Source organism: Lontra canadensis, unplaced genomic scaffold (genome assembly GCF_010015895.1).
Source record: "Lontra canadensis isolate GAN:19392208 unplaced genomic scaffold, GSC_riverotter_1.0 scaffold96, whole genome shotgun sequence".
Taxonomy (NCBI): Eukaryota; Metazoa; Chordata; class Mammalia; order Carnivora; family Mustelidae; genus Lontra; species Lontra canadensis.
This window is the reverse complement of record NW_022631090.1, coordinates 4,081,838-4,106,460: the sequence shown is the minus strand read 5'-3', so window position 1 is coordinate 4,106,460 and position 24,623 is coordinate 4,081,838. Positions and strand designations below refer to the sequence as shown.

The window sequence follows — 24,623 nt, the reverse complement described above, 5'->3', positions numbered from 1 at the left end:
ATTTACAAATTCCCCAACTCCAGTTCCAACAAAACTTGCAGTCACATTGATTTATGTCCTTTACCAGTCTAAAAATGTAACCAACAGATATCTAGGTATATTGTGGTTAACTGGCTTTGTTGGATTGAATAGGACTTACTAAAGAAGCAATTCATTATGATCAGGTCAAGCTAAGTCTCACTATTAGAAAAAAAAAGAACATAAAAGTGCTAAAGCTGTCTATAAAAGCATTAATGAATTGTTTCCATGTTAACCATAGCGAAATAGAACTTATTTATGTTTACATTATGAAGCATATTTTAATACACTCTTTGTCTTTTCAGTGAGAATACTACTGCAAACCATTAATGTTACACATCTTTATCATTAAAAATGTTTGTAATCATTTACTCCTCAGCAGTTTGCTAGTAAGAAAATATAAATGGCTGCTTTTTACTGAATTAATTTTACTTAGTTCTTAGTAACCTCAAATCAATGCCTTGGCTCAGTCATTCCAGTTTGTAGCTATCTCTCCATGTTCCTAATATTTTTTTTTGTCATATTAGCCATTCAAAATCATAGTCCTCAAGTAGCGGATTTTTCATAGTGACACAACTATGAAGAAACACTTCCACAGTTAATATGTCAAACCTTTAAAGATATTATCACTGGAGAAATTAAGTTGGGAACTGTAATGAAATTAGTTTATCTTGGAATAGATTCCATAAGGAAGTTGCCGTGGAAATGTAAAATGGCATTAGGTAGGTTCCATAATAGCCACATAAGCACATCAGAGCACGTATCCCTGATTGGGGTGCATTTTACACTCAAAAGATAATAAAAATACTCACCCTCCTAATAATGGGAAAGTCAGCATGATTTGCCCAATTGAAACCAGTCAACCTCAGAATTGCCAGGGTGGCCAACTTAGAACACTCTGGTTCAAATAGATGTTTCCTTGGCCTGAATTTTAGACAACATTCAATTAACCACATATGGATTACTGGTTTTATGGGTTACCCAGGATAAATTTTCAATTCAAAACCTTTCACATTCAAATGTCATTCTCATGGTTTCTTTTCTCTTTCTACCCTCTCTCACTACTCCGTATCTCCAGCCAGATGACAGAGAGATGGTGCAGAAATACAGACATTCAAGGAGTAAGAAGATTAAGATACAGGATTAGGAAAGAAAGATTGGAGGCAGGGGTGGGGGGTGGGGCAACAAGGGTCACTCAAAGCCTTTGTCTGGCCACAGAACACATTAGGACTCATTTTGAAAAGTATATATGTGCCATTCAACTTGACTTCAGCTTGGATGCTGTGTTTACAGAAAGTCTGCTTTATTGAATATGAAGCTTAGACCTTTTTATGTGGGTACCTACTTCTGCTGTGTGTTTTGGTTCCATAACCACCACTCATACTTGCTTGGCTGCCAGGCCATTATCCTAGCCACTCTCTGATTGTGTCCTTGTTTTTTCTCTTCCCTGCTCTCCCATCCATGTTGGGTGTAGCTGACTCTCTCTCTTTTTACTTCCTTCACAGTGTGGTCTTATTCTCCTCCTCCATCGGTGCCATTCTTTATTTGATTGGCACTGCTTGCCCTTCTGCCTTTTCTAATGCAGTCTTTGGCCTTTAACAGTCCTTTCTTTGCACTCATCCCTCTTGGATGGTATCTGATGCCAGAAACTAACCCATACTGGGTAACTTCCTGATCCGTGGTTGGCTAGGGATGATCTGGGCATTGTGTGACCAAATGTTTTACACAATTCAAGAGGAATGTTCCCTTTAAGGAAAAACACACTACAAAGACTGCCAGTTCCCCAAGGCAGTGAGGAACTCTAAAGAAGTGTTATTCGCTTCATAGTTAATCTACTCCTAGTGACAGGTGACTCTCTTGGGGTCAAAGACAGCTCTGAAATTCTGAAGAAGGCTGTGGAACTCCTGCCCATAATTACACTGTACACATATACACAATTTTGCATATAATTTCAAAGGCTTAAAACTCCCCCGACTCTAGGTTGAGAACCCATAGCTCAATCTATGACTCCAATCACTGTATCAGCTTGCATTCATGACCTCTCTTGCTAGCAGTCTCTCTTTACTTTCCATTAGTATTGGTCGAATGTTTGAGGACTATTGACTTAGCCCTAACCACTTCACTTGGGCTGAGCTATATCAATTGGCTTTGTGGAGTCTCTCTAGAAGGCTACCCATTTGCCAGTCCCTCACCAGCCTGATCATGCCCTTCCCTTCACTCAGGGCTAAGCCTATCAAAGGCGGGAAGCCCAAACTTACTCTTCCTCCAAGTCCATGTTCTCTCAGTGAAATGATACCACTAACCACCCAGATCAGAAAGGATTCAGGCTTTAGACACCAACTCTTTTGGGAGGCCCTGAGCAATGAAAAGATTATGAAACCCCACTCCAATATGTAATTCAAATAAAAACAATAGTAAAGCATAAAAAGGTTAAAAAGTCCAAAAAGTTCTGCTACTCCTATGGTGATGAAGTCTTTCTAAAATTTACATATACAGACTAAAAACGTGGCCAGGTTTTGGGGGCCCCTGATTTGTGGGGCCTGCAGTCCCTGCTTACTCTCGTTATTGGGTAATTCAGCACTGGCCCAACTTCCCAAGCCATAAATTTGGCAGCTTCTTTGATTGCCACTGTATTTCTACCTTAATTGGTCACCAAATTCTAGTGTCTCCCACACTCATCTTGAATCTATGTTCTTCCTTTCTTCCCCACAAACCATCACCTTAGTCTAAGGTACCATTATTTCTCACCTGGTCTTATTGCCTCCAATCTTGCCTCCTGCTCTTCATTACTTTGTAATGAACACAAATCTGACCACATCCCTGTCATTAAGATCCATAAATGACCCCCCATTGCCCATATGGTAGAAGTTCATGCTCATTAACATGCTACCCAGGGGCCTGCACAATCTGCCCCAAGCTTACCTCTCTGTGGTCTATTCTTGCCATAACTCCCACTGTCCCATACCCACATCATGCTCCTTAAACAGCTAGATTTTTCTCTTACTGCCAAGACTTTCATGCTAGGCCAAGTCCTGGCAACTCTTCTATCTTACCAAGATCCCTCACCCCACAGTTTGGATGGATAACTCCCATTAGTCCTTATTCTTGAAGACTCACTCACTCTTGGGCTTCCTCTTCTTTGGGAAGTCTTGTTATGTCTTCCCTTTGCAGATGAAGTTAAATGCCCTTCTCTTCAGGCTTCCATAGAACTGTCCAGTGCATACTCAGATCTTGGCATGGATCAATACTGGATTGTTATTTCTTCTTTATATACCTGTCTCTCTAGATAAAATTGGAGATACTTGACAGAAAAGACTGTATCTTATTCATTCTCACATCCCTTAGCACCTGGCTTATGTCTGCACACTTAATGATTTTAATTTAGGGAACAGTCACCATGTGCAAAAAGTGCTTCTAGGGTCATCTCATTTAATTTCCATCACAATCTCATTAGGTAAACCTTATTAGTATTGTATTATTGTTCTGTAGATGAGGAAAGTGTGAGTAAGGTTCAACCACATACCCAGGGTTATAGAGCTAGCAGGTGTCAGAGCCAGAATTTGAACCTAGGTCCCAACCATATCTACAGAGCCCACATTCTTAACAGCTACACCATTTATTATTCAGTATCATTTAAAAAAAAACAACATTTTTGAGTCCTAGTCTTCAGTAAATATGATTGAATGGTGCTTAGATGAGAATTTTTTGTCTCTTTTCCTTTACACTAAAATGTCTGTCTGTATATCCTTCCAGAAAATTCTATTGAGTATTGGTTATTTACATTAAGATACAGTCTAACCTGAATCTTGGCCCAGTAAGACTCAGCCTGATCAGCTCTGGGATGATGTCTGCAGAGAGCAGAAAACAAATGAGTACCACTTTCTAAGTGTATCATCCATACCCTACTGGAACATAGAACTAAGGCCACAGGTTGCCAACTAGACTACAGTCTACAAAGTGTTTGGCCTTGGGACCCTCTGGGTGTGCATGAGTTCTGGCTATAACTCCAGGGGCCAGTGAACCACCAGAGAGTCTCTCATCTTGACACCTTTCTCCATCTCACTTACATGTTAAAGAAAGAAAAGCCCCCTAGTTATCCATCCTCCTCTACGCCCTACCCCAATCAATGTCCTGCATTTTCCCCAGTACCTACAGCTTATTCCATTACCAATTCCCTAAACCTTCAACCTGTTCATTAAATGCTCTCTTCACTTCTTGCCTCAGGTTTCAAACTGCACTGTGCATCACTCTCATTGGGAAAATTTAGAGAGAGGGAGGTGTCTGAACCTCACCCCGAGAGATTCAGATTCAGTTAGTCTGGGGCAGAGCCCAGAACCTTTAATTTGTAAAGCTCTTCTGCTTTCTCCATTAAGCAACTGGGGTGGAGAAAAACAACTTCCAATTCTACTCTCCAATGGGGGTACCACTTCCTCAGATAATCCTGATGGACGCTGCTCATTCTTCCTCATCCCAAGTTCTTAGGTGTGGAGGAATGAGGCAGGGCGGGGTTTCCCCTTTCATTTCAAAGCTGTTGATCTGAGATCAGTACTTCTGCACTTGCCTACAAAAGCCCCTTCTTTGAGGTTACTGCCATTCAGTGCTTTTGGCCAAGTCCCCTTATCCATTGAGGACTCAGGCTCCTGGTCTTCCTTCCTACCCTCAGCGCTGCCATCACTCTGTGAAACGTGATATATATAAATGGACATCTCTTTCACACTCTTTCCTTTTAACTCCTTGACCTCCCTCAACACTAATGAATTTCAGCTCCCTTCTAGTTCAATCTGCTCCTATGGCCACCACTAACCCAGTGGTTGTCAACCAGGGCCACTCATTAGAATAATCTGTAGATTTCTATAAAAGACCAATGCCTAGGGCCCACCCAGAAGTTACTATAGCAGGATTTGTGGGGGTGAGACCTGGACAAATGATTTTCTAAGCTCCACAGATCATGTGCCGAGTGGAGGACGACAGGTACCCCAGGCCTTTTCATTATCCAGAATGATCCTTTCTTTGAAATATTAAACCCCATTATTCCAGCTTCCCAAAATGCTAGCTCTCTTTCCAGCCCTTAATCTTTTTTTAATTGTTCTTTGGTCTCAACAAAAATACTAATCCCTGGATCCCTCCATTCTTGCCAAGTTTCCAGCTTCCTTATGGCCTAGACTCTTTGGTCCATCATTTAAATTACTCTTAAGCCACTGGTCTGGAAGCAATGCCACTCTCTGACTTACTCTTGCCATTCTCCTGCAAAAATCTACTCTAATAGAATGCAACCATGAAACCTCCAATTCTAGACTGAGGCTGACAAGCTATTGGAGGAAAAAAAAAATCACACAGCTACGTAGATTGGCTCATACTATAAAAGTCAGAGACCATAGTTGGTCATAAGTGTGTTTGACAATATTCTTCTTGTTTGTTGCCAACTTCCCTTCCCACTTCTTTTACTGAATATTCTAGAACTTTCCCACTTTTGCTCAAGCTTCTGCTTCACCCTCTCCTCCTTGACTTTCTGCATACGAAATTCCTTCACTTCACTGAGAAAAATGGAGGCCATCAGTTTGGAACTCCTTTGACTTGGCTTTCTGTCCCACTCCAATTGCATTTTTCTCCATCAGTAATATCTCATGTCTCACCGGAAGCAGTGTCCGCCCCCCCTCTGCCTGAGGTTTCTCTCTCCACTGATGCTCCAGATACCAGTCCTTTACACTTCTCCAGGGTTCTCACACCACCAACTATTTTGTCTATTTCTTCTTGTATCTTCAATCTCTCCTTCCCTACTGACACTTCCTGTCTTGCTTGTGAGACCTGCTGAGATCCCTTTCATCCTTAAAAATTAAAACCCTCTGACACCTCACATATTTCTCTCCCTGCTATAGCTTCACCTTTCCTTCTGGAGCTTAAACTTCTTGAAAAGGCAACCCAGACTCCCTCAACCTTCACTCCTCAAACCAGTGCAATGAGTCCCTGAGGTCCTGAATGAATCTCCTACTTGAAAATGCCCACTTTCAGTCCTTAAAACTGTTGACCTTTCAGTCTAAACTGATATTGCTGACCCTGAACTTCATGAAATGAAATCCTTCCTGCCTTCTTTCACACAGTCCTTTCCTAGAGCCTGTTGCTGAATTTCTGGGTCTTCTGTTGACTATTTAAACGGTATTTCCCAGGAGCTGTCATAGGTCCTCATCTCTTCTTAGCAATACATCTCTCTCTTTGGCCACCTCACCTACTTGTACGGTTCCACTTCCCAGCTACATTAGTGGTTTACCTTATGGATGTCCAGTCTGACCTCTCTGCTCTACCCTGACCCCATGGAGTTGCATTCTGAACACCTCTATTTTGATATTTTCAAAAGTAAATGAATTTTCCACTGCCTTCTCCCACATAAAACAAGAAATGACAAATCATCCCATGTTCCCTACCTCACCCTTCTCTTCTCATCATCCTCTTAGTTGCCTAGCTCTGCTAATGCTTTCTCATAAATATTCCCTCTGTGTTGTCCTCTTCTGTTCTGATACTGGCCGTTAGGCCAGGCCAACGTCATTTCTCAGCCACATAACTCCATTAGTCTCCTTCCTCTTGCCCGCCCCCCGGCCCCCCACCCCCATAGTTCACTCTTCTCCTGTGGCTGGAGTGATATTTTGAAACACAAATCTGATAATGTTCTGCATCAGTGCTTCCCTAATGCCTTCAAAATCAAATTCAAAGCCCTTAGTATGGCATATATAAGCCCTCCAGGATCCTCTCCCCAATTACTTCCATGGCTCCATCTCCCACCCCCCTCGCTAACTCGTGCTCTATGCACTAGCTACTCGGAACTACTTGTAGTTGTATTCATAGAACTCCCGCTAATAATGTGTCATGCCTACAGCCTTCATAATGCTGCTCCTTCTATCTGGAATGCCACCCATCCCTGACATGGCTAGCTCTCTTCTTTAAGACTCACCTCAGTTCAGTGTTTACTTCCTCCAGGAAGACTGCCCTAACTTCCCCCTTGGTCTTGAATAGTTGCCTTTCCTCAGTGCCTAGTTCTGTACTGCACTTAACCACAGTAAACTCTAATTGATGACTGACTTGTCTGTGTCCCTCACTAGGCCATCAGTTCCTTAAAGGCAGAAACTAAGACTTAGCTACCTCTGTATCCCAACATCTATCTAACACAGTACCCGATTCAACAAATACTTGATGAATAAGCACATGAATAAATGAATGAATGGATGAATGACCTTCATTACATGAAATGAGACCTTATAAGATGGAGACTAGTCATGCCTATGTGCCTTTATGTGTTCATGGGTGAGGAGACTAGGATTCAGGTTCCCTAAAAAGGCTGTGAGGTGGGAGGATATGTTTTAAAGTACTTGTTAAAGTTGAAGATGTTGGTGGCAGCAGTGGGGTTGTTCTTTCTCAATGGCAGGGATGAGTCCAAACTCATTCAGACATACCTCTTGCCAGGTACCACTCTGGGGCCAAAAGCATATATTGGCAACAGAGTTGGACAGGGTTCAAGTTACAGCAAAGTGACCAATTCTCCCCCACATGGAATTCCTGGATGATGATGCTATGTTTGCCTTCTGAAAGCATTCTAGAAAATGGTCACCTGAATCTTCCTCATTGTAGGAATTCCACTCATCTTCCCCTATAGTTCCTGGAAGTTTTGTTGGGCTTTCTCATTGGATAATGTCATATGGTTACATCCAGAATTCTATTGTAGAGCACTTTTTAGCTCCTTGAAAATAGAGCATGCAGGAGAAGAAAGGGAATGGCAGTGAACAGACATAGGAAAATGCTTTCCTACATAAACGGAGCCTAAAGGCACAGAATAATAATCATTTCTTTGAAAGCATGAGGTTATGGCATGGGGCATAGGAAAAATAAGTGACATTTAAAGCCAAGTTAATACAGAAAGCTAAAAGCAAAATATGATGTAGAAAGCAGAAATGATTTTTCCAAACACACACACACACGCGCACACACACACACACACACACACACACACTCAGGCTGGCTAGTTCCAAGCAGAAAGCATTTCACAACTGTGGCTCTAAAAGGAACAGTTCTGTCTTGCTACTGTCCCACTTTTCTTTCCTTTGACAGTGTACACAGCCTTGTGGATCAGTATAGTGACAGACTGTGCTAGGTCGCTCATTAGGAACTGAAGTAATATTTTAGACTTGCAATCTGACTGGGGAAGCACACTTAGCAAATAAAAAATAGTGATCAATACTACCAAAGCAAAGACAATCAGGTTGTAGGTTGAAAAGAACAGAGTGTAAATGATGTAGTATATGAAAAGGGGACAGAAGGCTGCAGTGAATAGTGAGAGCTCACCAGAAGAGGTAGGACTTGAGAGATGGTCTTAAAAAATGGCTAGGCACAGGTCATGATCTCAGGGTCCTGGGATGGAGCCCCACATTGCATCGGGCTCCCTGCTCAGTGGGGAGTCTGCTTCTCCCTCTCCTCTGCCCCCGCTCATATTCTCTCTCTCTCTCAAATAAATAAATAAAATCTTTTAAAAAATCGACAGGCAGGAAAGGGTAAGGCACCCTAAGTAGAAAAAAAACAGGAGAAGCAAAGCTTGTAAGTAGGAACGTATACAGCATATTGATGAGGAAGTGGGAAGACACACAGGTAAAGAGATAGGATATAGCCTTGGAAAGTAGGAAGGAAGACGAAATTGGAGATGGTAATAAAGAATGTGCTAGAAAAGGTTTTTGAGCAGGTGGATGTTATAATAGAGAAGGTACTTTCTGGAAGACAACTCAGGGAGCTATCTGCTGCTAGCAAGGTACACAAGGCATGGTGGGGGGGGGCTTTCAAATGGTAGATTACTTCACACCGGCTGAGAAGAAAAATATACAGGGGGGATGGAATAGGGAGAACTACTGTAACTGCATCTGTTGATCTGTTGCCTCTAAGATCACCTACTAGGCATTTCCTATAAACTCTGTGTGTGTGTGTGTGTGAACTCTGCAACCAGACTGAAAGTTACAAATCTATAGAAGGGGACAGGGAACCCTGTCTTCTGTGTACTATGCCCCATAACACTCAGCATGGAGCTAGGCACATAAAAAGCAGATACAAATCTTTTCTGAGTGAAGTATACCAGGGAACTATAAACAGTGCTCCAGGAAGCCTCTATTCACATCCAATTCTGGTCCATCTCATTTTTAAACTGAGATAGATAGTAAACCTGATCTGGGCTTCAAGTTAGCATGCAGCCTAGCTTTCTAGTTACACATCTCTGTCCTGTGATGTTCCCTGAAATCCTTTGAGATAAAGGAGGCCTAACAAGATATGTTGCAAGGAGGCTTGTACTGGAGTTGCTAGGGCTGGAGCTCTCCCAAGAGGGACCCGCACCCTGCAACCCTCAGCTTGACACTAGAAACCCACCTCCCTTCTCCCTGCTCAGGTGTAATCTGTACTCAAATGTTTTGTGTTCCTGAAAGCCAAACAGTTTGTGCAGACGTAAAAAATATTTCCAGCAGGGGCAGAGGGGATGGCTAAGTTAGAGATCTGTCATACCAGAATGCCTGTTTCTCATCTCAATATTCCCAGCTTCACTCTGTGAAAGCCACGTTAGGAAGAAATGGAAGGATTTTTAAAGGGCCATCTACCTCCTGTAGGCAACAACTTCTACTTCTCCTAAGAGATTATCCTCAGTGACTCGGTCACTCTTTAGCTGGGTGATAGGTGTTTCCTGTGGTTCATTCATTTCTGCCATTCACTAAGAGGCTGTGAGTCAATGCCTCACAAAGATCATTTACAGAATGTTGCCCTTGTGGCCTCTAAGAATTAAAATGGCTTCGTGTCTACTTAACTACCAGGAAAGTACATTAGGTAGTGGAGTTGTTGTGTTTTTTGTTTTGTTTTGTTTTATTAAAAACAAACAAAAAAAAACACACACAAAAAAAACCAAAAAACCCCCGCTGTTCTGCTCAAGCCTTTGATGTGTGGGTCACAGAGTACACTGTGCCATATAATCGCCCCCTCCCCCCGAGGGAAATGTTCTGAAGCCTTATACTTGGGTAAGAAGAAGTGTTCCCGAGCAGTTCTGGGTTATAGTTCCTCCTATGGCAACAGCAGCCTTGCACGTGGTGTCACAGAGAGCAAGAGAGCCAGAGGAACTGATTTCTACAAAGATGGTTCTCATCTCTGACGCTTCTGCTCTATAAACAAATGTGGTTTAGGGGGACAGGATGAGCAGGGATCCGCGAGAATTTCTTATTCATTTCATGAAGTGTGTATTTTCCCTTACACAGGGGAGGGAATAATTCTCTAGTTTTCCTCTATTTTGGTTGGGGGTAGCATAGAAAGAATGTCATTTGCAGGTCTTCAAATTTATTTTTCCCACTGGAAATACTTGAAGGTATTACATGGTGACTACACAGGAAAGTAAGACACAAAAATAGATTTGATTTTTTGGTGCTAAGTATTTAAAGAAATTGACAGTGCAAGGTGGGTAAAAGATTTAAAAACAGGTTCTACGTCATGGATGTATTTTTGGCTTCAACCTAACATCTTGGGCAAAATATATACTGATTCCAAGCAGAAAAGGAAATTGGTATTTATTAAATGAGGAAAAAGACCCAAATCCTTAAATGCTGGATTATAAGTGTATCTGAGAGAAGGAATGAGAGGCGACTGTCATGTTCTATTTTCCTATGGTTCTTTCATAGTTTAACTGCAAAAGCATGAGTAATTTTTGAATAGAAAAAAAAAAGATTTAAAAGCCTCCAGAATCACATTGGAATCAGGGAGAAACAATTAATAATTAACGATTTTTTTTTTTTTTTTTTTTTTTACCAAGGCTGTTGCCTTTTGCTAGCCGGTCAGACTCTTAGGAGTCACTTGTAAAAACAAAGGCAGACTGAGAAAGGGGGTGAGATTCACCTGGGTGTCACTTGCTTCTGTAAAAATTCCATTTTTGCATATGCTATGGGCTAAAACCCTATTTGCAAAACAAGTTAGTTGGCCCCAATTTTATGACAAGCAGTGGGATGTTCAGCCAGCACTGGACTACAAGTCAGGGAGGATCTAAAGTCCAGGTCTGCCTTGCTTTGTAACCCGCAGTGGGACAACTTTGTGGAGGTCATTTAACTTCTGAGTCCCTAACCTTTTGCCTTCCTCTATGAAATGGGGGCTAATCCTTGCTTCCGCCATAAGAGATCTGAAGGAGGAACCTGGTATGAAACCACCTTGAACACCGTTATCTCTAACTGCCATCCCAAATCCATCATTTCATTAGCAATATACTCAGCAACAGGTGACTCTCTTTGCTGGAGATCTAATCTGCCACTTTTTTACTCAGCACTTCCCATCCTATGAGTGATGTCTATGAAAATATAACTACTGAGAAAGAGGATTAGAATGGGCTGTTTCAAACTCTGTGCTCTTATAATCTTTTATTATGTTAACAAATCCCTAAGTATATAGTTGGGAAGGCCCAGGGTGGAAGGTTCATTGTCCTCCTTCAGGTAGAACCTGTGAAAGCCATGAGCCCCCCAACAGAAGAACCTAGAAAATTTCGCTCTCAGTAATTCATAGTCCCTAATCAGCATATCTGGAATTTTTTCATGCCTAGTTCATCCCCTCTGGTGAAACAGTAAACCCATGTCTTCCTGCCAGGTCTTCAGGGACTATGGAAAACCATATGTATTCTCCATAAATTAGCAGCCTTTAATGTGCAGATAAAAACTCAAAAATGGTACTTCATTCTGCAAGAGCAGCTCCAGGCCCAATGTGTATGTTTGGTGTTCCATGGGGATACTGGGGGAAAGGAAATGATGGTCCCATGTGAGCACTTCTAGTGATCTCCACTAGATCTCCACTGCACAGATAGCCCTCACCTGCAGGGGTATCATCTTCAAAAATACTCAGCAACAACGATCATTCTGGCAAATCATTAGGACTCTTAGCCATCTCCTGCCAGGAAACACACACTGGTTTTGCTCTCATTTACACCTGGTCCACACATGCAACAATTTTAATGGAAAATGTTTGAAAACAAAAGAAAACAAAACAAGGCAATGAGGCAATGTCCTAAGCCAGACACTCCTGTTCAAAGGATAATTATATAAGGCATGAGTTTGAGAGACAGAAAAAAAAGACCTAATTTGCTTTAAGAAGGAAAGCAACTGCATATTCCCTAGCTAGTGTCCATTTTCCTCTGCTTGCAACATTTCACCTTCATGTTTGAAACAACTTTCTTCTGCCTTCCCCTCTTCTCATCCATCCCCAGTATCCTCACTATCCCCTAACCTCCCCCTCACACACTGTTTCCTCTCTTGATTTAGGTCTCCCTGTTGCTTCTTTCCTTTCATGTATAAACCTCCCAATCCAGAATTCCATACCTCTCTTGAATTTGACAATCTGCTCATTTTAGCGGGCCACCATATTGGCACCCAATTTCCCTCTTTATTGGCCTTGACATAGAAATGAAGGCCCTAGCAGACAGAGGAAATCACTATCCCACCTTCTTCCCATTTCAACCACAGGGCAAGGTGGTTCTACTCCTGGGGCATGGCACTGACCTTGGAGGACAGGCAAGATGCCACATCTTTGAGGCTTCCCAATGGCTAAGATCTTTGATCTCCAAAGAGCACTCTGCTGAGCTGTATGGTTTACATTTGAAGAACCAAGAAGAATGTAAAAACCATTCAGGATGTAGCAGTCTCTGACATCTGGCTGTCTGATAATTAATTTTGACTTCCAATCATTGCTAGTGCAATGATAATAACCTTGGGCTACTGCAACATCCCAAAGGGTCTTTAGCATCATCAAAGAAAGACTGCATACTGTTCAGTCTAGTTATCACACTAAGTATTTTTTATTGTGCATTAATTAGATGAAAGTTAATAAAGTGCATTGACCAGAACATTTGATTAACACGACCATAAAGGATCAGTGAGTCTTCTTTAATATTACTGTCGCACAGCAAAGCCTTCCTGTATAGTGTATAGAGAAAAGAGCACATGCCAGGAATCAAAACAACTATATATATGCAATATAATAACAAAACTATATGGCGCTTGAAGAACTTTTTCACATATATGAACACCCTCATGCAGAGCCTCGACTTTTTCAAGTAAGCAATATTTAAGCCTGCCAAGTACACACACCAAATGAGAATCGAACCCACAGAATGCCCAAATCCAATGTTAGCACATCTCTATTTTCAAATTTTTTTCTCACCATAATTTCTTAAGAAAAAAAATGAAAAATTTTTTTCTTCCCTTTTGAGTGGTGATGAAAAAAAAAGGCTCCCCCTCCTGAAATTCAAATAGGCTTCAAAGTACACCACCATTTTGAGGGAAAATGGGAGCCACCGCTGGCTTCTGGAGGCAAGGAGCAAACTAGAGTTTACCACGTATTCCCTTTGGCCTGTTGCAAGGTAGTGTGATGAAGCAGAATACTCATAGGGCCGGGAGTCAGAGAGACCTGGGAGACTCCTGGCTTCCATTGGCTGCTATGTGATTCTAGGCTGCCTACTTAAATGCTTTGAACTTAAATGAGCTCATCTGCAAAAAGGGGATAATACAGAGCAGTTGTGAGGATGAAAAGACTCAATACACATAAAGTGCCTGGCACAGCTGGGCACCTGGGAATTAGTGAGTAAATGGTAGATGACCTCTTGATCGTCTTGAGTTGACTTCTATCCACCTATCCCCTCGTACTCCTCCAGGGAGAGGGGTCTTCACTTCAATCCCAAGCTCACCAGCTCCCAAATCTCTCTGGGTCCCCCGCGAACAAAGGGCACACAAACCGTGCTCTCTAAAGATACAGCTCTTGATACAGCATCACATGTCCTCTGAAACCCGCCTAATGCTCCAGTGTGGCACATGACACGGGACACATAAAGCGCGCATCAGAAGACACAGACGTCACACAGAACATGTCACCTCCAAATGCAGCCTCACCTGCTTCTCTCCCACATGTTTCTCCAAGCTTCACATCCTTAACATTGATTATTTTTAGAGGCCCTATGCCGTCTGCAGGATCCTGGCTGATTCATTTGCTTCATTGCATTTGCCCTACTTGGTTTATTTATCGATGTAGTTTCTCAGATTCATTCATCCATGTACTTAGTCCCCTCCTTGTTCCCAAATGGGTATAAGGCGGCTTACAAGAAGACACAAAATACAGTATGATAGCATAAATTCAAAGTAGGTAAGAAAAGTAAAAGGGAAAAAAAACCCAGTACAAAGACAGAAACATAAAATGGCGCCTGAAAGAAAGCCAATACAAAGTGCATACATACCGTACGGTCCCATTATGAGTGCTCTGCATGGGCCACACATTGGGCTCCAAGCTCTTTAGCAGCCGAGAAACCTGATTGGTCTCACCCTTCTCGGGGACCATAAAATCAAATCAAAGCACTTGTTCAGGATGTCCTTTTCCTGCTCTACATCTTGAAAACTTTTCTATGATAAAGTATCATGGTGGGAAAAGGTCTCTCTTAATTCGTTCTAATGCCAAGTTCCAGCTCCTGAAACAGTCTCTAACAAAGATAGATCCTCAATCTGGAAATTACAGCTGCTGCTTTTTATTTTGTTTCTGCCTTATCTCTTGAACTCCATTTGGTCAATAGAATGTAGCTATTAAAAAGACTTCTTCAACAAGCAAAAATCTCTGCTTTCATTTAACTCAAGAGATAGACAATATAATGTTATTTATAACAAAAATTTGGGAAGGACCCCAAATATCCAACAAAATAACTGGTCAAATAAACCATGATGCCACTGTATGGTGAAATATTACACACCATTAAAAATGGTATTTAGGAAAACTTATTAAAAATGTAGGAAAATATTTGTGATAAAACTTTTAAGTACATGTTAAGTAAAAAATGAAAAAATAAAACTGCACTATTAGGATTTTAATTATGTAAAAAACTGTATATGAGGATTTTATATATAATATATATATATATCTATATAATCTCTATCTATATCTATATCCATATCCATATATAATAACACCACAAAAAATCTGGAGAGAAATCCACTAAAATGTTATCATTTCTGAGATTTGTGCATATGGGCTACTTTTATTTTTTCTGTTTGTCTTTAGTTTCCATCTTTTTATATATTGATAAACAAGTTCCATATGATATGAAGAAAGAGGATGAGGAGGAAAAGTACCAACCCAGTGGTTATTTTTAGCTTGTAAAATTATGGGCAATTTTCATTTTCTTTAAAGTTTTCTATAATCAACATGTAAGTTCTAGTTAGACACAAAAGTACTTGAACCAAAAAAAAAAAAAGAAAGAAAGAAACAAGAGTTCTAAAAAATCTGATTGTTTTGTTGTTTTGTTTTTAAGGTCCAGAATGATACAAATGTAATACCATTTCATCATAATGTAGCACTTTTTAATTTTAACAGCTCTCTAATACTTAGAATTGCATTTGGCTCCCAGAAGATAACTTGTGAGGTAGCCTGGGTATCACTCCCTGCATTTAATAGGTGTTGAAACTCGGTGACTGGCCCAAAGTCACCATAATCAGTGGCTGAGCTGAACTCCAATCCAGGTTCTTCAGGGCCCAAATCCAGTACTCTTCCCATTCATTTGCAACTGATCATGCTATAACCCAAGGAGTCACCAAGAGGCAGAAACAGGGAAACAGCAACCCCTCCTTACCTCTGAGGGTCAACTTCCCCTGCAACCCTCAAGGTAGTAGAGTTTAGCTGAGGAAAGTATGATTTTAGGAGGTTTCCCAAAAAGGGGGGGGGGCAGGGAAAGTGAGGTCACATGCGAACTCTTGAAAGCCCTCATGGATAATTTTTTGCACAGTGAAACAAAACAGTAACAGCACATTACATAAAGAGAATAATGAGAGTTTACATAGCTTAAATTTGTAAAAATGATAGGCTCTACAGCATTTCCATTTAGATCCTAAGATGATTTCCAGAGGTGATGAGGATGTCGTGCTCATTATGGCAGTGGGACAATGGGGGTGACAGTGAAATGATGAACAGGGGTGCACTGTTAGCTCAAATCATGGGTTTTCATATTCTCTCAAATCATTGGAATCCAATCCTGAAATTGGAACAACTTGCTTGTGCTTTTTGCCCTATCCAAGCAAGTGGTTTGAAGTGGTAAAACTTCATGACTCGCTCTTCTGAAGATGCTGTCTCCTCAAGTGTTTCCTGAAGATACTTTAGCACTTCTGGACAGAGTTCAAATTGAATTGTTCAAGCTTTGTCTAAAAGTGGCCTACCAAGTGCCTATTACGCATACTTAAATGACCCTCCTTCATGATTTAGGCTCTTCTGTGGGTGCTTTTTTCCTAATATGGTAGTGTAATAAGACTCTTAGCACCTCTTTATAGAGAGTTCAATGAAATCATTCACACTTGGTCTGAAGGCAGCTTATCAGCTGTCCAGTAACAATATTAAATGGTTCTCCTTGATGACTGAAGTTCTGCGGAAGATGCTTTCTCTCCAAAGAGATATCTTGAAGGCATCACAGCACCTCCTTACAGAGTTCTTCTAAACCACTCAATCTTTGAACAGGTTACGATTTGATGTATAAATGTATCAATTTCTATTACTTTCTTGGGGAGGTTTTAATCATGTTCTGAAGACTCTGCACCTGTTGCTTCTAATTGTGTTTCTCTCCAGTCCCATAGCTTCCCAAGTATCTTCATCATCACTTATGATAATCACCCCTGGGGTACCAGAAGCTTCCTGAGAGTCATCCTCTAGCGGCATCAACAGGTTCAGTTTCAGCTTCAGCCAATGAGTGCTCTTGGACCAAGTGTTCCGCCTCATCTATAGGTTTTTCTTGAGCTAAAGACTCTGTTCGGTACAGATTGTTGAAAGTTATGTCACCATCTCTACCCAGATTTTGTCAGCTTGTATTACTGAAAGGCTCTGTTAAATTATCTACTGCTTCTTTTATTAAGAAGACAACATTAGTGATAGTGTCAGAACCCCATGCATTAAGATCTTCAGACAGAGGAGGTTTTGTGAGATTCTGAACAACAAATGTATGCATTAGTTTGGCCTAAGTCTTCTCGAATGGCTGGATCACTGATCTAAGGGCTCAAGGATCTGAGACAAGCAACTCATTATAAAGATAACCTTAACATGAAGGGGATACACTGGTAAATGCAGCTGAGACACCAGAAGGACTGGGAAGAATCAGCAGGACTCTGAATTCAAGATTTTTCTTTTCTTTTTTTTTTTTTTTCAGTTCCGAACTTCCACGAGAAAGCACTGTTCAAATCATTCCTTAAGAAGAGAAGGAGTTATCCAGGCTTTTCTCTTTGTGTGCCAGTACACCAGAAACTTGGCTTGGCTCCCCCCTCTCCCAACCCCGAGAAGATTTGGACATAAGTTTGTGTCAGGCAGCAATGGTTTCACCGTGAGGTCACTCCCAGGTGTTGGCACAAAACAGAAATGTCGGCCTCTCTGTTTTTGCTGACCTCGTGTAGGCATTGGTTGGCTCTTTTTTCTTCAAAAGGACAAGTGGTATTATTCAAAGGCTTCCAAAGCATGGCAGTCTCAAGAACCATAAGATTCGGCAGGCACACAGTCCCCTGCTTCAGTCGCTTCCTGCACTTGTGGCAGATGCAACACAGGAGCGGCAGGGTCTCATGGTTCTTTCTTCTGCACCACGCTCGCTGAGGACTTGGTCTCCTAGGCATAGCACACCAGAAATTTCTCAAACCATCCCTTGCTCTGGGCAGTTCCCCCCCCCCCACCCGGGACCCACTTCGGTATCTGAAAACCCACCTTTGGCCATTCCCTGTGTGTGTTTGCAGACCCCTTGTGTGGAAAGTGCTTCATTGTCCTTTTGCTTGTCTTCACATACAGGGGTTTGACATTTCTATCCTCCTTTCCATCCGGGTCACCAGAAATAAAGCTCCTCTTCGGTGACAGAAGCATACCAAGAGGCAATCCTGGTCCTACTAAGAGTGTTGGCTTATTTTACAGTATGAATTGTGGGACTCATTCACACCATGTAAGTGACCTGCGAAGCTATTTGTTTTAACTCAAAGGAGCGGATGGCAAGTGTCCCTTTTCTAAAGATACTCCCTTTTTTTCCTTTTTGGCAGTTTGCTGTGGTCCTTGCTTCACCGTCTTCCAGCTCAATAGTCACACTTATAGAAACCATGTTTAAGTTTATGCTTAGTAATGCAACCTGACCCCTATTTACCAGAGATTCTCTAGCCCCTCAGTATCACAAATGGTTTTATGAACAACACATGGATAAATGTCAATATATTGTTGTGATGCTCAGTGCAAATGCGGCTGATGGTGGAGGAATGAGAGAAGGAACAAAGGACTCAGAAGTGTCTTCCCACCTCATGATAGAGCCAGAGAGACAATCATGTGACAACTCGGACTGCCTCCCGCATACACAATTCAGAATTTTCACCGTTGTCAGAAAGGTATACAGAAGTAAATCCACCTACACTCAAATTTCGAAAAAGGACAACTTACAGTTGGAAAGGAATTACTGTAAACTCCCCTCTAAGTTAACGGAAAGAAAGTCACTATTCATATATTCAAGACAGTGTTGTTGTTATGACTTTCTTTGTTTGAACACCATGAATTCAATTTTATGTGAGATGCAAACACAGCCTACGTGTATTTTCTGTAAACCCACAGTTAAGTCAATCACATGTTATCCTCTAACAAAACGCAACCTCTGAAGGTGTAGACGGAAAGGTCAGGCAGGCAGGCCCCAAACAGCCAATGCTCCAGAAATGACTACCCAAGAAAGAAAGTGACAATGAAAGAAAAAAAAAAACTAGCCCCTTTTCAATGCCCGGCCACTGATACTTTACTTTTATCCCCTCCTCCTGGGAAGATAGAGCGAAGCCTGGCTTTCTTATTCTTCTCTTCCGGGGCCATGGGAAGTGGTTTGGAGCTGTGGTTGAGTGCTGAAGAATCTCGGTTGTTACTGTTCATCCTCAGCGGGGGAGCTGGGGGTTTCTCTTCATTATCCAGACTGTCAGACATTTTCAGTGACAACTGATTGCACAGCTCCTAGAGAACGGGAGGAGAAAACAGGAATTGAGAAAGAAGCGGCCTTAAAAAAAAAAATCCAGTAAAATGAGGATTCCGCCATCTTAGACACAAGAGCACTGGTCTCGCGTGGTCTCAGGTTTTGTGATGACCTTTTGGGGAAGCTTCTTTTCTAAAGGGGAGGGAGCTGCCTCCCTAAAGACAAATGATACCATTTTCCAAAGAGGAAAATGAAGGTAATAATTAATGGCTCTTCAGTACCTACACACAAACACATCAAATCCCTTTCTATTTTCTGCTGTCCACTCACAGTCTTAATGAACAATTTACAATCTTCTTTAAAAATTCTACTCTGGGGGGCGCCTGGGTGGCTCAGTGTGTTAAAGCCTCTGCCTTCGGCTCAGATCATGATCCCAGGGTCCTGGAATCAAGCCCCGCATCGGGCTCTCTGCTCAGCAGGGAGCCTGCTTCCTCCTCTCTCTCTGCCTGCCTCTCTGCCTACTTGTGATCTCTGTCTGTCAAATAAATAAATAAAATCTTTAAAAAAAAATTCTACTCTGACTTCGGTGACACTCAGGAAGCACAACCTCTTCAAAGTCTGGGGTTGACACCAGTTTGGCTGTTGATTGTTAATAGCCCCAAATAAGGATGTGTTAGCTGCTTTGACACTGGGATGCCACTGGCATCAGATTCTTACCTGTGTGTACCTGATGTACAAAACACACTCTACTGTTCTTTCAGAAAGAACTGGGACACAATCTAGTAGGCCTGACAGTGTTAGCTGACTTTGGGTGTACTGATGGGGAAACAATGCCCCACCTTCAGATGGCAGGTAGAAGATAAATCTGAGCCAGATGTCACCACAAGAAAAGAGGAGCTCGCTCCAAGGAGAGGACCAGCTCCTGAGGAGATATTATACTTTCAACCTTGTCATGTTTTATGTCCTGAAATGGGGAATGAGGGCATTGGCCTGAGAAACAGGGTTGAAAGAACCAGTCAAGGTTTTGGCAACTTACCTGCTCTTAATTTATTACTTGTTAGTATCTTGTACTTAGGGCTGAATATGTTCAGGTTTCATCCCACTGGAAGGTAAAGTGACCTGGAAAAGCATGGACTCCCCGAGGAAGAGCTCCTGCTTGCAACTGTATTCCTATTCTAATTCAAGTCCCTCTTCTAGGACCCCAGTGGAGGTTTGCCATCTCAAGTCATGCCTTTAGAGTATCTTCCAAGTGCATCTCCAGGTTGAATGCAAGATAAGTCAAATCCCAGTGCAAAAGAATCTGTGTAAATTCAAGTATTGACTGGAGCTAATTTAGGAGTATAAGAGCTATCAAAAAATGACTTAGCAGATCACTTTATTCCAACAACATTTACTATAAACAAACAAGTACAGCAACGACCAGGGTCTCCTCGTCACCTGTCGTAATGAGAAAGAATCTTTCATAATTATTTTTATTGCTTTAGTGGGTACAATGTATTTATTATTAGCAGTCATGAACTCTGACGTTGTGTGATGTGGAAGATTTTTAAAATTTTACCATGTCCTAAATTTTCTCTTATTTAAGTATTCAAGAACAGGTGAGTACCAATTAATAAGTTTCTCCATCTGCACAAGAGACTGCCAACGAACAATGACTGGCTTGATCTTAATCTGGGCAAGAGATCTTTTTTCTTTTCCTTTGCCAAAGTGTCACATCTTACATCATCTTAACGAATTTAAGACCCATTCTGTAGTTTTTTTCAGTAATCATGCAAGGGGAAACACTCCGTAATAAAAGCTTGATCACCAATGACAACCTGATTAACCTTGCTTTTTCCTATATAGGTGAAACCATAGCACAAGATAAAGTGAAAAGCTATGATTTTAAGGACATACTCTATTAAATATTTTGACTAATATGTGGAACTCTTGCTAATGCATCTGCATTCCCTCTTGCATTTTAAATGTGGTTCTTCTAAATTCACTGTTTCTCCAGAAGAAAAGCGAGTTGAACACTGACTTTACCAGCAGCAGTACTCTGTAGTGGACAGGTTCCCGGTTTTCATTTAGTCAGTGAGAAAAATTTGCCACAGAAAGCACTCTTTTTTTGTGTTTTTGTTTGGTTTACCTTTGGGGGTTTAAAAATAATGCTTGAGTGTGGGGTGATTATTACATAAAGCTCAGATACACAAAATATAGCTTGGTAAAAATAATGAAATTTGAAAGCCATTGCAAAAAACAATGACACCCCCCCCCAAAAAAACCCCAAACACCTAAGGATTTAAATAGAAATCCCCAGAAGATAGGTTTCTGAAAAATGTATCTCACAGAGAGAGAAGGGATAATACATATTTTCTGATGACCTATTACATAACTTAAGATGATGAAAGTTGGAGAAACAGGCATGGCTTCTGAAATATGATATATGAAGCTGACCTTACGTAATAAGGTAAGCAAGAGTCTGGGCCAGTCAGGGTTCTAGTACACCTACGTAATTCAAAATACTAGGCTCCTTTGTTCTTGATCAATTAGGTGTGGCTAACAGACTGGTGTTTTTTGTTCCTAATTACTCTCTGGCTAGCTACTCAACAGGTAGTTGCCCTGCTTCTTTTCAAGCTGCCTGATTATTCTGACCTCATTTGACCAGGTATGTTTTTGGTGGGAAAAAGGGGGGGTAGAAAACCCTGACTATACTCCCCTATGTTACACTTGAAATCACGGATCAAAAACTTGCCCACCACATGCTTGCTGTGGTCCATAACACAGGCATCTGTGAGGGACCCAGCTTATATGGCACACCTTTCTATTGCCCAGCAAACTGGAATTGCTTTAACTCTATTCAACTCATCCAGGGATTGTAAGAGAAAATAGAATCCACCTTTCACAGGGATAGAAAAGAACCTGAGAAATCCTTGTCTAGTTAAACACTAAAAATGGCAAACCTAAAGCAAAGCATCGTTCAGTTTTACCTAGACATTTCCAATTTGGTTTTGCTTGGGTTGTCCTGATATTACTTCAGTTCTTTATTTCCCACTCCCAGGCACAACCAACCTTCATCTCCTAATTATTCCAGAGAATTCTGATTTGGTGACAAAAGGATAGTGTAGGAGGCTCTTATTATCTCTAACTCACCTTCAAAGCAAGTGCTTCAAAGCAAGCTTTCAGAAGACCGATGGAAGAAGGGTATGGGCTTGTGAGGAAGCTCAATTGTTAGTATGTTTGTTTCCCAAGTGAGAAGTGTCTCTGATTATTCCAGAAATGTAGAAGAACGGGGGATTCGATTATTTTATGTTTGTAAACAATACTAATTTACTAAACCAGGTCCCTCCCCTGAGACAGCTTTCTACAAAGGATACTATTAATGGATTGCTGGTTCAATCTGCCTATGATGTCATTATTTCCAAGATCTTGAAAGAGACTATTTTGTTCGGGGTGGCTGTAGGCTCTATTTCAAGAATTGTACAAAAGTGCCATTATTCTCTAGGAACCCAATCAAAAACCTGTTTATCTTTAAAGTTTAACTGTTGTTGTTCATTTATGCAACAGAACAGAAACTGGCAAGCGAGTGGCACACTGGATCTAGCCCCAGCCCATTCATTTCACTTTTAAAACTTGGCCCTTAGCATCGTGGAAAAGGAGCTAACTTTAATGGACAACCAGCAACAGTTTATATCTGCTCACAACTTGATTTACTACTTGGCTTCTGGGATTTTCAGAGGGAAAAAAAAAAAGCAGCTCCTACAGATGGTGTATATTTTTGATCTGGCCCTTGGGACTTCATATAGCTTACCGATGCTCTGTAATTATAAGTGAAATACATCAGCAATAAGAAATGAGCCTCTTGTTTCAGGATAACCAAGGAGGCTGGACATCCCTCTCTTCAGAGTACTAGAAACTATTACTTCTCTCTTTCCCTTCCTCCTTAGCTTTTTTCTTCTCTCTATTCCACACTCCATCCAACCCCACCCCCAAGTGTGAGGGCAGGCATGCACACACAGGTACATACACAAACATGCACACACACACACACACACCCCACAGCTTTTCACTGACTTGTGTTTTATTTTTTCTTAATTTTTAAAAGATTTTATTTATTTATTTGAGAGACAGAGAGCATGAGAGAGAGAGAGAGCAAGTAGGAGAATGGGCGAGAGGCAAAGGAAGAGAGAGAAGCAGACTCCTCACTGAGCAAGGAGTCTGATGTGGGGCCTGATCCCAGGACCCTGGGATCAAGACCTGAGTTGAAGGCAGCCATTTCACTGACTGAGCCACCCTTGCACCCCTGACTTGCGTTTTAACACAAAGATTTAGTGCAAAGCATTTTAGAGGAAAACTTTAATCAAGATCTATGGCAGCTTCCAATGAAATGATTAGGCATTATAAACAACTGTCATTATTCGCTCATTCCTCAAAAATGAGCTTACTCAGCGCAGTGCCACACCAGACACTCAGTGAGGGCTCAGTAAATTAAAAGAGAAAGCCTCCAATTTACATGTTGCAGGAGTCAAGAGGACAGAGAAATGAGCAATTGTACTCCAGCTAGCATGGTAAAAATTCATACTACGGCATCAGTGTTGAATTGGATACAATAAAAATGCCCATCGTGCCCAATTGCTGCAGTTGTGTGAAGGGTGAGAATCCAGAAACACTGGCCCTATGATTTTCAAGGCCTCCTATTAAGTCACAAGCAACTGAAGAAATGTTTTAATCAGACCTGGTGCCATCAGAGACAACCCACCTGTCTGTATCATTCTGTCTGCTTTCAAAATCAAAATAATTGTTTATTTGCATATTTCCCCAACAAGAAACAAACTAATACTGGCCTCCTTTCAAAAACAAAAGCCCAGGCCAGCAGATGCACAGCCATGATAAAAAAAAAAAAAAAAGCCAGAAGCAGAGCACACCAATATTGCTTAACACCCTCTTCTACCGAACTAGAGCTTGTAACATAGAAAGGAGATGTAGCCTAGGGGGAACTTCCAGGGGGAACTTCCTAATGTTTCTGAGATACTACACAAAGAATAGGGTTGCAAGACACCTTGAGCTTATCAGATGACAGCCAAACTGACGAGAGCACATATGAAAGGAGATGGATTTTAGGATCTCAAAAATAGAGTAAACAAGTCACAGAGCTCTATGTTAAAACATGTAACAACATAGAAGAGTCTTTCAAATTTCTAGAAATTGGGAGACCTTGATTAACAAGAGCTAGCTCTATAGATCACAGAATAATTGAGCTTTTAATGACAGCCTCCAGACTTGGAGGTGTTATGTAAATATAGATGTAAAATCAGCCAAAGTGTCTCCTGAGACAATGTTGTCAATGCTGGGCTGTTCTTAGTATTTGAGAATGAGGAGAACAATGGACACACTGAATTATACTTTGGTGGTGGGGAAAAAGGATCCAAGAGCTACCTGCTGGCTCCTTCCTCGGCTCCTCTGTAAGCAAAGCCACCCATTTTCAAGATGGCCCACTGACCGTCCATGTATCCTTTGCTAACTAGCCTATGCTGATACAAAACCCACTCATCCTGGACACATTATTGGCAGCTGAAACAACCAGCTTATGACTGACAATGCAAGAAGATGTAGGGGACTGTTGTCAATTGCCAAAAACCCCAAAAACAACCACCGAGTCATTCACAAAGGG

At 41.4% G+C, this 24,623-nt stretch overlaps 1 protein-coding gene across 12 annotated transcripts in view; it reads right to left on the bottom strand.

The window, feature by feature from the left end:
• PAK3 (p21 (RAC1) activated kinase 3) overlaps positions 1 to 24,623 on the bottom strand; it is a 240,398-nt gene that overhangs the window by 69,168 nt on the left and 146,607 nt on the right. For all 12 annotated transcript variants that reach the window (XM_032837026.1, XM_032837029.1, XM_032837031.1 and 9 more), the window contains one exon: positions 18,813 to 19,014. In XM_032837026.1, the coding sequence (XP_032692917.1) occupies positions 18,813 to 18,987 (175 nt within the window). In that variant the 5' untranslated portion in view covers positions 18,988 to 19,014. The remainder of the gene's footprint in view (positions 1 to 18,812; positions 19,015 to 24,623) is intronic.